General features: G+C 53.8%; 1 protein-coding gene across 3 annotated transcripts in view; it reads right to left on the reverse strand.

Moving 5' to 3' along the window:
- ANKS1A (ankyrin repeat and sterile alpha motif domain containing 1A) overlaps nt 1-13,461 on the reverse strand; it is a 175,043-nt gene that overhangs the window by 13,131 nt on the left and 148,451 nt on the right. For all 3 annotated transcript variants that reach the window (XM_088024027.1, XM_028120671.2, XM_088024028.1), the window contains exon 13: nt 11,971-12,077. In XM_088024027.1, coding sequence (XP_087880153.1) covers nt 11,971-12,077 — 107 coding nt within the window. The remainder of the gene's footprint in view (nt 1-11,970; nt 12,078-13,461) is intronic.

Here is a 13,461-nt window from a genome sequence, read left to right on the forward strand (position 1 = left end):
CCGTCAGTGACAGGAGTGCTAGGTTCCTCGTACTGTCAGCAACATGGCTTATCACCACACAGTTCTTATCGTAAGAGCATCCCACTCATTGGGGCACTCCCGCATCTTTTCAGGTTTTATCAATCAAGTATGTACATAGCAATTACCACCCCATTCCACGTTCCACATGCTTGACACTTGCTAACCCACTTAATAAAAGGGACTGTTGTTACCCCCACTTCACAGCTCAGGAAGCTGAGGCCCAGAGCGTGTGAATAACTTACGGGGGTCACATATGTAAGCACGGGGCCAGGATTTGGCCCAGAGCTCCTGTCCGTATGCTCTAGGACCACACGCGTGGGGAGCCTCCGTAGCTCCTTTTCCAGGAATGACCCCCTTACAGCCTTTGTGTGTTTATCTATGGAGGCGCTCATCTTTTCTATATTTGATATGGAGAAATTCTTTATAAAGTAAGGAAATTAACACCTTTTATATATCTGTAAATAGAGTTAGACAATTGGTTTTTCAGTTCATCATTTCTCTTTTGACTTTCACGTTGGCCTTGTTCGTGCAGAAATGTATTGGTCTGTACCTTGTAGAGCTTCCCTCAGTTCTGTCAGGCTTAGAAAGACCTCCCCTCTCCCAAGATTTAAAAAAAACAATTCTTGCATATTCTTTGCTATAATTTTAGTTTCATTTTTTACAATTAAATCTTGAATCTAGCTGGATTTTTTTTTTTTTTAATGTAAGGTTTAAGGGTTAGGATCGAGTTAATTTTTTTCTAGGTGGCAAGTTGTCCATTTCTTGAATGAGCTATCTTTTCCCTACCACTGAGATGACCCCAGATGTGTCCTAAATTCCTGTTTCTGGGACTCTTTCTGGACTTTCTATTCTACTGAGGTGTGATTACTTACATCCACTTTACAGATGAAGAAGCTGAGTAACTCATGCCAGCTCATGCAGACCATCACCTGGCGGCCTCACCTTTGCACCCGAGCCACAGTGAATGTGCGTGTATAGCCTCCCCAGAGCCTGTGTGTGGTGACAAAACCTTTGCTCCACAGGGGACACCTTCCAAGCCTTAAGCTCGAGGGAGCCCAGGCAGAGAGAGCTCTGAAGCCAGGCTGGAAGCTCTCTCTGCTCAGGCTGCAGAAGGCCCCCTGTGTCAAGGGTACCACTCCACGTGTAAGGCCAGCTCCTAAGCTACCCCAAACCCAGAGTCACCACCTGGAATTCCTGTAGTCCCCCTGGGCCCAAATCTAGGGTACGCTGATGGGAAAGGCAGAGAGGCACGGCCACCTGCGCAGACTCTGTGCCCAATGATGAGGACACTAGTGAGGACCTGCATTGAACTGAACAGTGCACCTCAGCACGTTTCTGAAGTCCTGCTGTAGCCCCAACATTTACTTCCGACCCTTCACAAGCTTTTCGGGCAACATTAAGGCTGAACTGAGGGCTGACAAGCAGGAAGCCCAGATCTAGCTGGAGACAGGGCCTTCATCACCCGGTCAGGAGGACCGTATGCGGCTATGAGGAGACAGAGGCAGAGGGAAACAAAATAAAAACAAAGGATGGGATGGAAAATCCAAGTGGGCAGTGGCGAGAGCATGTGCTGGGTGCAGGCAGGGTCCCCTGACTTCCTGCATGTGCCACATCATCCTCTCGGATTAGTTTGTGTGGCAGCTATAAGGTGCTCCAAATCCTCAAAGGTGAGAAACATTCTGGAAGTTTCCACACCCTCTTTACTAAAGGGAGAAAGGGACCACTGCCTTTTAGAACCATCTTCACAAGGAGGGCGACGGGGGAAGAGAGACTTTCTACTTTACTTCTACCACACTGGTGTTTATACCAAGGGCTACTACTGCCCCAGGCCCTGTGCTGAGTTCCTAATTAGGGAGCTAAGAAAGTAGAACAGCTCATTGGCCTAAGCGTTTCAGTGAACAGAACTTTTCTCAGGTTTAAAAAAAAGTTTCTAAGTCTAAGAGAAATCTGAAACACGTAAGCAGTCGACACTCAGCCTGGGTGGGTTCAGTTCCTGAGGAATGGAGGATAGGAGGACAGAGGGGAGACAGAGCACCAGAGCCTCCCTGTTCCAGGCTCTGCTTCAGCCCTCCGCTGTCCTGTCACTCCGTGCTTTGTCAGGGAGGTGACATGCAAAGGTGCCAGTGACATGGCTCCTGACCACGTCCCGGCACTGTGCAGGGACTGTGCATTCATCCCCGGTTCAGTGAAGGACTAACCTGCCTGAGGTCACATAGCCCTGTCCCTGCCATATTCAGTTCACAGAGCTGCCTCTTCCCCAGCTCAGAGAACCAAACCAGAAAGGGTACAGTCATTTGAACTTCACCCTATAGTCCTGACTTGTTTCCAGTCACACAGGGCTCAGCAGTCCTTCGGCAAAAGGTCTGAGCTTGGGGAGGTGCGAGCCAAGCTATGGTCAGGTAAACCGGAGCAGGGTTTGGGAAGTTGACTCCAGACCTGAGGATCAACAATCTATAGCAGCCCGAGCCCCTGCCCATCATGAAGGCGTGGCATGGCGCTCTGCCCACCTCCAGGGCATGGGGAAGCACTCGGGGCAAGAAAAGGGGTCGGCCCCCAGCAAGCCCCGCCAGGTTGGAGGCCTGGGCTCTAGTCTGGGACCATCACCGAGATGCAAGGCCAAGGGATGTTTTAGCCCCTCCTCAAAGAAGACAAGCCCCTCAGCGTGGAGGTGCTGGGCAGAGCCAAGGCACCAGCTCTGGGTACTCCTTTGCTAGGGCCCCGATTCCATGGCAGACTGTGAGGTCAGTCGGCCTCTCCTGGGTCTGGCCGATCCTGCTCCTCCTGCTGCTGGGAATCCAGGACCCAGCAGTTCAGGTAGTGTGTCAAGCCCCTTAAGGGCAAACACTGCAAACTGATCACCCGGCTCAAACTCAGCCCTTGTGGAAGCAATCCAGAGCAGGGTAAGGCCCATAGGTGGCCTGGGGGGAAGCCCAGACTGCTGTGGCCACAGTGAGCCACAGAGCCCTGCTCCTCCTCCTCACTCTCTGCCCCCTCTCCCAAAGTCTTTCCTGCTCTCCCTGGGCGGGCCCCTTGCGCCCCAGACTGCCCGGGGCTGCTTGCCCCCTCTCTCTGCTGGCCTACCTGCGAGGATCCACGGGTAGTTAGCACAACCCCAGCCTCAGAAGGAGTTCCTGGCTCAGACCAGGGCCTGGGACGGCCCAGAGCTGGGGCCAGGTACGTGCCCTAGGAATCACAAAAACCTGCCTGCAGTGGGGGAAGTCACAGTGTCCACTGGCAGGTTAAGTCATGGGGTGCCCGTGGACCCCAGTGTGGGCAGTCACTGCAGCTAGTCCTGAGAGACAGCTAAATGTCACGGGCAAAGGTGTGCGAGCAACACAGGAGAATGTGGAAAAAGCAGGCTCACAGACAGCGCACCCGGGCACTCCACGTCTGGGCCCATCAGTGACCGAATGTCAGCCCCTCCGGGATCTGGCCCCCACTCAAATGAAGGCAGATACCTGATGGAAGAGTGCCTCCTGGCAGAGCAGCACTGGACTGGACTTGCCTCCTGAGGAGGTCTGTCATCACCCCTGAAGTGGCTTCCAGACTTCTCGCTGGGCCCGCCCCTCCAGCCTCATTTCCATATTCACTGTGGCCACTCTCACTTCATTCACTTGGTCAGTTCTCCTGCCATCAGTCATAAAAAAGCAAAGACTCAAACCTCTCTTGGGGGAGAAAGCATGAGACAGAGCTGTGGTCCTGGCCAAATTTCGCCTCTGGGGAAAGCCTGGCACCTCAGGTCCCTCTCCTCTCCAACCCGTCTCTGTGGGGAGGGATGCTCCCAAGGAGGCATCAGTAACAAATGATGGGCTCAGTCTGTGAGAGGCCTGCACACATGTCCACCTCTGGTCAGGCTCTGGGGCAAGTCCGGCCCCCCACCCTCCGCCGGATCTCTGTGTGTGGAGGCCCTGACTCAGTGCCCCCAGGCCCCAGCTGGTTCATGGTATATTTACTGCGCAGTCTCTTCAGGAATGTTGTCGGTTTCCACGGTTTTTACGGGGCCCTGCCTCTATCTTCCCCGCATCAAAAACATTTTTTTTCTGAATAGAAAAGTTATACAAGTTTATTGTAGTGCATTTTAAAAATAAATAAAGCATAAAGAAAAATGTAAAAGCCACCCACAGATCCATCACCTCACAGGAAAACAAGGGGTACCATTCTGGTATTTTTTTCTTTTTCTTTCTGGTATTTTTTCTAAGAGAATATTTCTTAAAAGGTAGGATTGGAATCAGTTCTATCAGTTTGGTGTATTTTTCTAAGCTTTTATTTTAAAAACTTTTAGCAAAATTGGGATCATAGTATATATATTGTTCTTTTGTTTTGTTTGTTTTTTCCCACATTCTCCTGTGTTGCTCGCACACCTTTGCCCGTGACATTTAGCTGTCTCTCAGGACTAGCTGCAGTGACTGCCCGCACTGGGGTCCACAGGCATGCCATGACTTAAACTGCCAGCGGACACTGTGGCTTCCCCCACCGCAGGCGGGTTTTTGCAGTTCCTAGGGCATGTAGCCGGCCCCAGCACTGGGCCATCCCGGGCCCGGTCCCCTGGGGCGCAGGTGGCTGCACACAGAACAGGTCCCTAGTCTGAGCCAAGAGCGCCTTCTGAGGCTGGGGTTGTGCTAACCACCTGTGGATCCTCGCAGGTGGGCCAACAGAGAGAGGGGGTGCAGGAAGGACCTTTGGGAGAGGGGGCAGAGAGTGAGTAGGAGGGGCAGGGCTCTGTGGCTCACCGCTGTGGCCCCAAATGTTAATAATGATGGAAAACAGAAGCCATGCTCCCTGAAGCCTGCATGTGTTCACTCACCTGGGGGCTGAGGGCTTTCTGTGTGCCAGCTACATGCAAGGCAGCGGCTGTATGAAGGAATAAGAACCTGTTCAAATAAGAACTGAGTTCAAATTCCAATTTTGCTGTTCAAGGTTCTTACACACTTAGAACCTTGTAAATAGGAATAAGCAAACCCCCTTACCCCCGGATTTGCAGGTTAAATAAGGAAGCTGAGCACTGACCTGCTGGCAAGAACCAGGTGTTCAAGGATGCTTCTTGTGTCTGTTCACTGCGGTCTGGCCCAGCCAACCTGTGCCTGCCCTGGGGCTGGGTCACAGAACTTCCCGAACTGACACCTTCCCCCCAGCTCGAGCCCCTGAGCCACAGGAGCGGCTCAGCCCTGCCCCACACCCCCTGCTCTCCCCTACCCTGCTGCAGCACAGACCTGTCCTCACCCGGAAAGACAGAACTTGATGGTGACCAATGCAACCAGTTCCACAGAAGAGGAGGAAGAAGTACGAATGTCACCAGTTCTGTTTCTGAAGCCAGAGGGCCTCTCTACCTGTCAATCTCAGAAGGGCTCCTCCTAAGGATGGGTGCCACAGGACCAGTGCCGGGACTTGCCTCCCAGTGGTGTGGAAACAACACCCCTTTGTGATCCTTGCTCTCCCAATCAGGTTCTTGGTGTCCCCATTCTCTCCATACCAGGCCCAGCATCCTTCCCTCCATCTGCTACCCATCATCCCCAAACAACTGCCTCTCTGAGGCCTTATCTGAGGTCAAGGTGCTGTATTCACCCCCCAAATCAGCCGCTGAAGTTAGCTAGGCCCAAGGCAGTCTGGAGTCAAAGGGTTCAGTTCCAAGACCACCCAAAGCAAGCTTTACACCATGGACCTGAGGACAAAACCAATGTGCGCCCGGCAGAGAACGGCCGCTGCCTGCCCTCCATGAGGAGAACATGCCACCTTACCGCCTTATATTCTTGTGGTTACGGCCGGCCTGAGTGGCTGTTATGTGTCACAACAGGGAACAGTGTGTCCCCTGCAGAACTTATGCCCCCATAAAGTAAGCAGTCAAATGAGATGCCATGGGACAGGGGATAAACAGGGGGGCACAAAATCTTATGGGGGGTGCTCCTGGAGGAAAACCCACATCTCCTGACTCCCAGTCTGGTTCTCTTTGCAAATAAGTAGAACCTCAACTTTTCCCTTGAGCCTTTCTCCCGCCAGTTGACTTAACTGTGGCCTCAGCAAGCAGCTGACCTTCACTGAGATATCCTGTGGTGGTGGGAGGTGCAGAGCCAGAGGGCTTCAGTGGGGCCCCTAGCCAGTGCCAAGAGCTTACTGGGGTCTGATTCCCACCAGCTTCTTTTTTCCAGCCTTCTGTAGAGTAGCTCCCAACACACAATGGGTAGGTGGAATGTCTGCCTGACCCAGATAGGCACCTGCAAATGATGCCAGGTGGCACTAGCTCACTCACTGGCTCACATGCCAGGGCCCTTCTTTGAGGGTACGCACTGAGCACGAGGCCCAGACATAGCATGTTCCTGGGAAACGAGGTTTAGAGACTAGAGTGAGAGATGGGAGCCCGACTCGAGGCCCAGGAGACCCGCTTCTAGTCACAGCTCAGCCATCTGCTTGAGGAGCAACCTTGAGCAAATGACTTAATCCAAGAGTCCTCAGCGTGGAGTCTATGGACCCCAGGAATCCACTGATGGGCTTCAGGGATGCCTGTGAGTACCTGAATTTTAACTGACACTTGGTGTGTGAGGAGGTCTGTGCATCTGATAGAGACACATGGGCCCCTGGGCCCTGCCCTGTGGGCTTCACTTTCTGCACATGTGCATTGGTGGGGGCTGGAATACGTGAACACTCAGACATCTGAGATACCAGCACAGAAACCCCTGTTGCTGCTCATGGTCAGAATCCACAGAACAGGGGCGCCCGGGTGGCTCAGTTGTTAAGTGTCTGCCTTTGGCTCAGGTCATGATCCCGAGCTCCTAGGATCGAGCCCCTCATCAGGCTCCCTGATCCACAGGAAGCCTGCTTCTCCCTCTCCCACTCCCCCTGCTTATGTTCCCTCTCTCGCTGTGTCTCTCTCTGTCAAATAAATAAATAAAATCTAAAAAAAGAAAAAAGAAACCACAGAACAGTCCAATTCCATCTTAAAGTGTACTTAGTTAATTTCACAGACATGAAAATAGTTCTCCGTTCCTTTCACTGTCAAGGGGACTGGAGAAGGCCAGAGCAGTACCAGGGGAAACCACCGTGGGACTCCAGCTGCCATCTCCCCGACCCCGAAGAGCTCCACACTGTCTGGCAGACAGAAAGGAAGAGGGAGAGCAAAAGAGTGCATGGCCTGGAAAGAAGCCCAAAGTGAGCCTGCTTGTCTCAAGGTAAAAGGGCCCAGCAGAGACAAGGAAGCATCTGGTGGTGCATCCACCCCTGAGATCCCCTGAGGAGTTAAGTGACCACAGAAATGAGTCAGCCCAGGAGGCAGGATCCACACTGTCTGAGAGTATTCCTTTCAAAGCCCAGCTCCCAGCTCCATGGACCCTCGAATGCCCCTAGTTGAGGAAAATCTCCCTATCGGGCCTTGCTTCACACTGGGACACAGAAAATTCTGACACAACAGCCAGCAGTTAGAGCACTCTGTGGGGAGAAGAGGGGGCTGGGGCAGCTGGAGAAGTCGAGGCAGGGGGGAGGCATCTAGACAGCAGTGCCGCAGCAGGCCCAGGCCAAAAGAGGCCCCTTGAAGCCTGAGAGGGAAGAAGGCAAAGGGAGGGAGCACGGGAAGTCAGGGTGGGAACCCAAGGGCATGGCCTCCCTGTGCACAGAATGCCCCCTCCAGATCGAGTGAGAAGCTAATCCGGGGACAGAGCAGGGAGAGAAGCTCCGGGGTCTGGGGACCTGGCTGGAAACTTCATAGAGGCCAATGAAGAAGAACCTCCTCCCCGAGCCTGTGCCGTTCAGCTCTCAGAGCTCACTCCTCTTCACCTGTCATGCCTCCCCAACACACAGGCACAAGCTGGCCTGGTCTCAGAAACAGAGAGGAAAACAGTAGGAGCCTAGCTGCATGTGGCAGAAGCCTCTGGAGAAATAAATTGACAGGAGGAGCAAGAGGCCTCCGTGACGACGCTGGCTCTAAGAGGCGTCGGGCTCGCGGCTGAGTCTGTTTCTAACCCATCCTGAGCCGGCTGCCAGACTCATTTCCCTGTTCCGTTTGTCTGTCCGCCCAGCGGAGCCCCCACCACATGCCCGCTCCCCGCCGTGCCCTGTCATCTAAGGTGCAGCCCGACCCCAGGGGCTCTCTGCCTCCTGAGGGCTACAGCCAGAGGGCCCCCCATAACATGGCCATCAAGGCCACTCACAGTCAAGCCCAGCCCACCTCTCCTGCCTGGCCAAGGCCCTGCCCCCTCACTATACTCACTATACCAACCTCCTTATTCTCTGCAGACCGCTCAGGCCCCACACTCATCCCTCCTCTGTGCGTGGGCTCTCTGAGTATCACAGACCCGGCAAACCCTCAGACAGCAAGTGTGACCCAGAAGTTCAAAGTTGCACAGATCTGGGCTAGCATCTTGGCCCTGCCACTTACTGGCAGTGCCTCTGCCCTCTGGACCTCAAAGCCCCATCTGAGACTCGACCAACAATACGCCCAGGGCCGTGGGCCAGCTCAGTGCCCAGCACGCGGTCCACAGTCGGGAAGGTGGGTTCTCCTCCCGTGTTCCTGCAGCACCTACACACCTCACCACAGCACTTAACACTTGCCTGCTCTATTGTTTTTATTGCTTTATGTGCCTGTTTTCCCAGCCAGACCATCAAGTTCCTTCAGACACATGCATTATTTGCTTTTCTGACTTCAGATCCATTCATTCATTGTAGGAAATGCAGAAAACCCATTACATTCCAAAAAAGAGAGTAAGCCACCTACAGTCCTCCTTAGATAACCCCCGGAAACATTTTGGCTGACCCCCTTGCACCTCTTGTGCAGAGAGGTTTTCTTTTTTGAAAATTAAGATCATGTTGCATATGGATTTTTGTGTCTTGATTTCTTCACTCAACAATCCAAGGTGAGCATTTCTCCAATCAGACATTCCTCAAAAACATTTTTTTAAAAGATTTATTTATTCATGACAGACAGAGAGAGAGAGAGAGAGAAGCAGAGGGAGAAGCAGGCTCCCAAGGAGCAGGGAGCCCGATGCGGGACTCGATCGCAGGACCCTGGGATCATGACCTGAGCCGAAGGCAGACGCTTAACCATCTGAGCCACCCAGGCGCCCTCAAAAACATTTTTTTAACATCCACCTAACACTCCAGCATGTGGAGCACCATCACTGACTCAACTGCCAACCCGTGAAGGGAGGTCAGGTTCAGTCCCTAGACAGGGAGACCTGCACCAGCACGCGTGGAGCTACCAACTGTCCTGCCGTGTTGATCAAATGCATTTCCTCCCTTCTCCTAAGAAAGCCCATTTCCCATGGACAAGACTCGGGTTGAAAAACGGAACTGGCTGTGATGTATGAGCCAGCGTGCTGGGCTGGCTGGCAGAGGCGGGAGCCAGATTCCTGGGCCCTGTCTCCCAGGGCCTGGTGTAGGCCGGATCAGCTGAGGGAACACCCGGCAGCCCCCACTGCCCTGGCTGTGACCCCTCCAAATCGAAGGTGCTTTCTGCCTATAGGCAAGGGAGTGTGAATAAAGTTCAAGGTGCAATGCTGGTCTAGCTCAGTCATCCCATCACAGGAAGAACAGCCCAGAATAAGAGGATGTTGGCGTAGACAAGACCCAGGAGGGCATGACAGAAAGTCTTCAATTTTCTAAGGGGCGTAAGTGTGTTCTCTGTGGCCCAAAAGGTACACCTGGGGCCAAGGGACAGAAACCACAAGGAAACAGATATTGGCTCAGCCTGAGCAACACAAAGAACGAGCGGCTACTACTTTGTAAAGTGGTGAATCCCCTGTCACTGGAGAGCATCAGGGCCAAGATTATCTGGAAGGGCATCAGGTACAGATGATGAGACCCACACGATGGTGAAGCCCCACCCACCCTGACACGGAACTGTGGGACCCGTCACAGGGAAATGCTACAGCAGCGCATTGTCTGTGAAACACTCTTCGTGTCCATATGTTCCTCCTACCTCTAGAGCCCGGCTCCCTGGGAGCTACTTGCGCATCTTGCAGAAGACTCTCCCGGGCATTTCAGAACCAAGAAAAACATCTGCAACGTACTGAAAACCCAACTACATGGACATATACCACAGCTAACGTTACGGAAATTATACCATATGCACCGAGAGAATGTTTCTAAATAAAAATGCCCCCCTTCTTGTATGTTTTTTCCTTTTTTCTGGTTGCTAAAACAATTAGCCTTACAGTCCATCTGGCAATTTACATGCAATTACCCAGGATGCTTTGCATGGCTACTCAGGCCACTCTAGATATCAGAAGTAACAGGCTCAACTGAGGTGTAATCAGCATTCTTTCCTGTACAGACTCCGCCTGCCAGTGCCCCGCCGGAAACGAGAGAGCAGTGACAAGGAACAGCTCGTGCCCAGGGCAACAGGAGGAGCCTAAAAAAGGTCCTGGGAAGACTGAGCTGCGGGCCTCCCTTGATGAGTGTCCTTCCCCGAAAGAAAGAGACACATTCTAATAGAGGCCCTGCATCCTGTGTGGATGTTTGGCTCAGGGCCAGATTTACCAAGATGCCCGCCTAGCTACTTTCTGGGCATGAGCACAGGGAGGGGCAGGGAAGCGGTTTTAAGAGTCTTGATGTTCAAAGGTTGGGAACCTTACCCTTTCCAAAATTAGCAGAAGGAGAGTTGAGAAGTCAAGAGCTCAGCCTCTAAAATACTGAAGCACAGGGAGGGGGACACTGTGAAGTCCACAGCCCCCACCCCTTGCCTGTCTGACAGCTGGTCTGGTGTAGGGGGCGTGCTGGGAGAGGGAAGGTCCCTCAGCACTCAGCACCAGAGGCCAACTGCCCCAGCTCACTGGCTGAACCCCCACCTCTATCCTGGGTTTGTCGGCCTTCCCCCAGGACCATGGGGAGTCAGGGATTAAGTTATAAGAGCCATAAATATACCCAGGTTAACTTAAAAAAAAATTACTATTTAAAAACCTAAGATTTTTAAAAGCTGAAAAATAACTGGCCCTAAGCTGGCTTTGGAAGGGTGGTTTGCTATAGATTTTACTGCCTGCCCTGGAGATGGAGATGGCCCAGGTGAGGCACGCCTGTCCTAGTGAGGGTTCCTCCCGGCAGCCACAGGCCAGCACCCTAGGCAAGCTGTTATTCAGAAAGCACCAAATGCAAGCCTGTCAGTGGGAAACCCACAGGGACCCACACTGGAGCTAGGAGCTCTGGGCTGACTGACCCAACCCCTTTACTTCACCATCTCCTGAAAGGCTTCCAGGAGAGGGAAGCTCATGGGTACCCTGCCTGAACTACTTTCTGGACTGACAGAAGGAGCACTGGATCCTAAGTCCAGGGTCCCAGCCAGGCCCAGACTCCACAGGCAGCCTGAGGAAAAACACCTAGATTTTTCTTTTTCTTTGACATCTTGTGTTGTGTAAGAAGACAGTATAAAATGATACCTCAGAAAAGCAACCAATCCTTCCAACCGCCAATTCAGCCTCTTCTCTGGGCCATCCCTGAGGTTAGGATTCCCTGAGGCTGCATGGCCACATTCCCCACCCTGGATGCTTGGCCTGGGCTGGGCAGGGAAGAGGCCTTTCTGCTGGACAATAAAGGAAACTTCTGGTATCCAACAGAGATGGGACAGGGAGTCACCACAGGGAACCGGGCTGTCCCGTCCATCAAAACTCCCAGTGTCTGACCCAGAACAAGATGGCCTTGAGGCCTCACCGCATAGCACATGGTCTGAAGCTTGAGAGGGGGACCAGCAAGGGGCAAAGGTCTGTGGTCAGGTACCCTACCTCTCTGGACACAGACTTGTAAAGAGCCCGTCCGACCGAACTGTTTCGGGGAGCAGAGTTGAAGGGAACAGAGTTTAAAAAGAACGCACACGACACTCGGCTGATTTCCTGGATGTCTAAGTCACTTCCTTCACGCTTCTCTGGGATACAGGTCTACGTACTGTTTCACACTCCAGCAGGGGCCACGGGAGATCAGAGAAGCCTGGTTCCGCAGGGCTGCACCCCACCCCTGAGGAGGCCTCCGGGCACTTACCAGGAAGCGGACATCGTCAAAGCCATTCAGAAGCAACTTGCTCTCATACTGCTGCAGCCCCACCGCCTCCAGCCACTCCCCGACGCTCTGCTCCAGCGTCCGTGAACCTGACGAGAGAGGAACCGGCAGACGCTTGAAAAGGGAAAAACCATTAAGGCGGTAGCAGCGGCACTCTGAGGAAGACAGATGGCACTGCCACATCATAGTCATTACCATAAAGCCGCCCGACTATGTACAAGAGACCAGAGGGCAGAGGACCTGCAGCTCCTCTTCCGGGTGCAGGCCAAGGGCAGGACGGCCCGGGCTGCACACACACACACACCCCCGCCCCCCTCAGTCCGAGCTGCTCCGGGGCTGCGGTGGCACATGCACAGTTGCCGCCCACAGGTCGGAGGGGAGTTCCTCGTCAGCGTTCACACTGAGGTATTTCAGGAAGTCTGTTCCCATAGGCACTAGAGGGGCTGGGGGGCTCCTCTCATCCATGCAACTTCTGGAGCCCCCGTGGGGCCGTGGGCGAGGGGCAAGTCCTGTGACCTTGCAGCACACACTGGCCAGGAGGGCGCACGCATCTTCATGCAGCTGAGGGACACAGGCACACAGCGAGGGCTCCGGGAGGGAAGCAGTGGGTGGCGGCTGTTCACGGGGACCCAGCACATGCAATGCAAGCAGCACAGAACCCGGCAGGGGGAGAAAAGAGACTTTTACTTGTTTTCCCCCAGCAGTCCCGGAATAAGCAAACCATGGCCACCAGCCCTTTGTGCTCAGAGGCTCAAGGCAGAGGGGCCGAGAGTGCGGCGCCTGGGCCGCGGCCCGGGAATCGGGCTCAGGTGTGGCTCGGCTGTGACAGCGACATCACACTCCTTCAGGCTGCGCGGCCGGCGGGGCCAGGAGCCCAGTCCACAGCTAGACTCTGGCTGCTGGCGAGCGGGGCGTCTCCCGCGCCAGGGCGCTGTCCGAAGGGCTGCCTTCCCGGGCCGGGCTCTCTTGTCGGGGCTGGGCATTCATTTTCCTCTTCTGAGAGTGGCTGTTCCTGTGACTCGCCTGCCTGCTCAGGTGGAAAGCAGGCAGGCAGATCCAGTTCTTGGCTAAAGAGGACAAAACCCAGCCCGATGAAAGAAAGGGGAAAAGGAAGCGGTCCTCTGTCAGCTGAGCTGTGGCGGCTTAAGTCTATTCACGTTCGGCGCTGTTCTCTCTTTGGCTGAGTGATAAAGACAGCAACTGTCTTCCCAGGGTCTCCGGACCTTGACGTTCTCCTCGGAGGGCAAGTGGGGAAGGGACGACATGTATCTGCTCTGCTCCTCGCGCCGGACAGGGGCGTGTGGTGGGGTGGGGAGGAACAGAGTTCAGCCCTCCCGGCAGACCTGAGCTGAGCGCTTAACCCCCACCTACTTCTCTGGTTCTCCTGGGCAAGAACAGATAAAAGAAGGAAAAAAAAAAAAAGAGGAAGGGAGGAAAAAGAAGAACTAACTACGAAAACATCACCTCCAAAGA

This window comes from Eumetopias jubatus, unplaced genomic scaffold (genome assembly GCF_037043125.1).
Source record: "Eumetopias jubatus isolate StellerSeaLion01/CBP00866 unplaced genomic scaffold, mEumJub1_p1.0 scaffold_6, whole genome shotgun sequence".
NCBI classification, from domain to species: domain Eukaryota; kingdom Metazoa; phylum Chordata; class Mammalia; order Carnivora; family Otariidae; genus Eumetopias; species Eumetopias jubatus.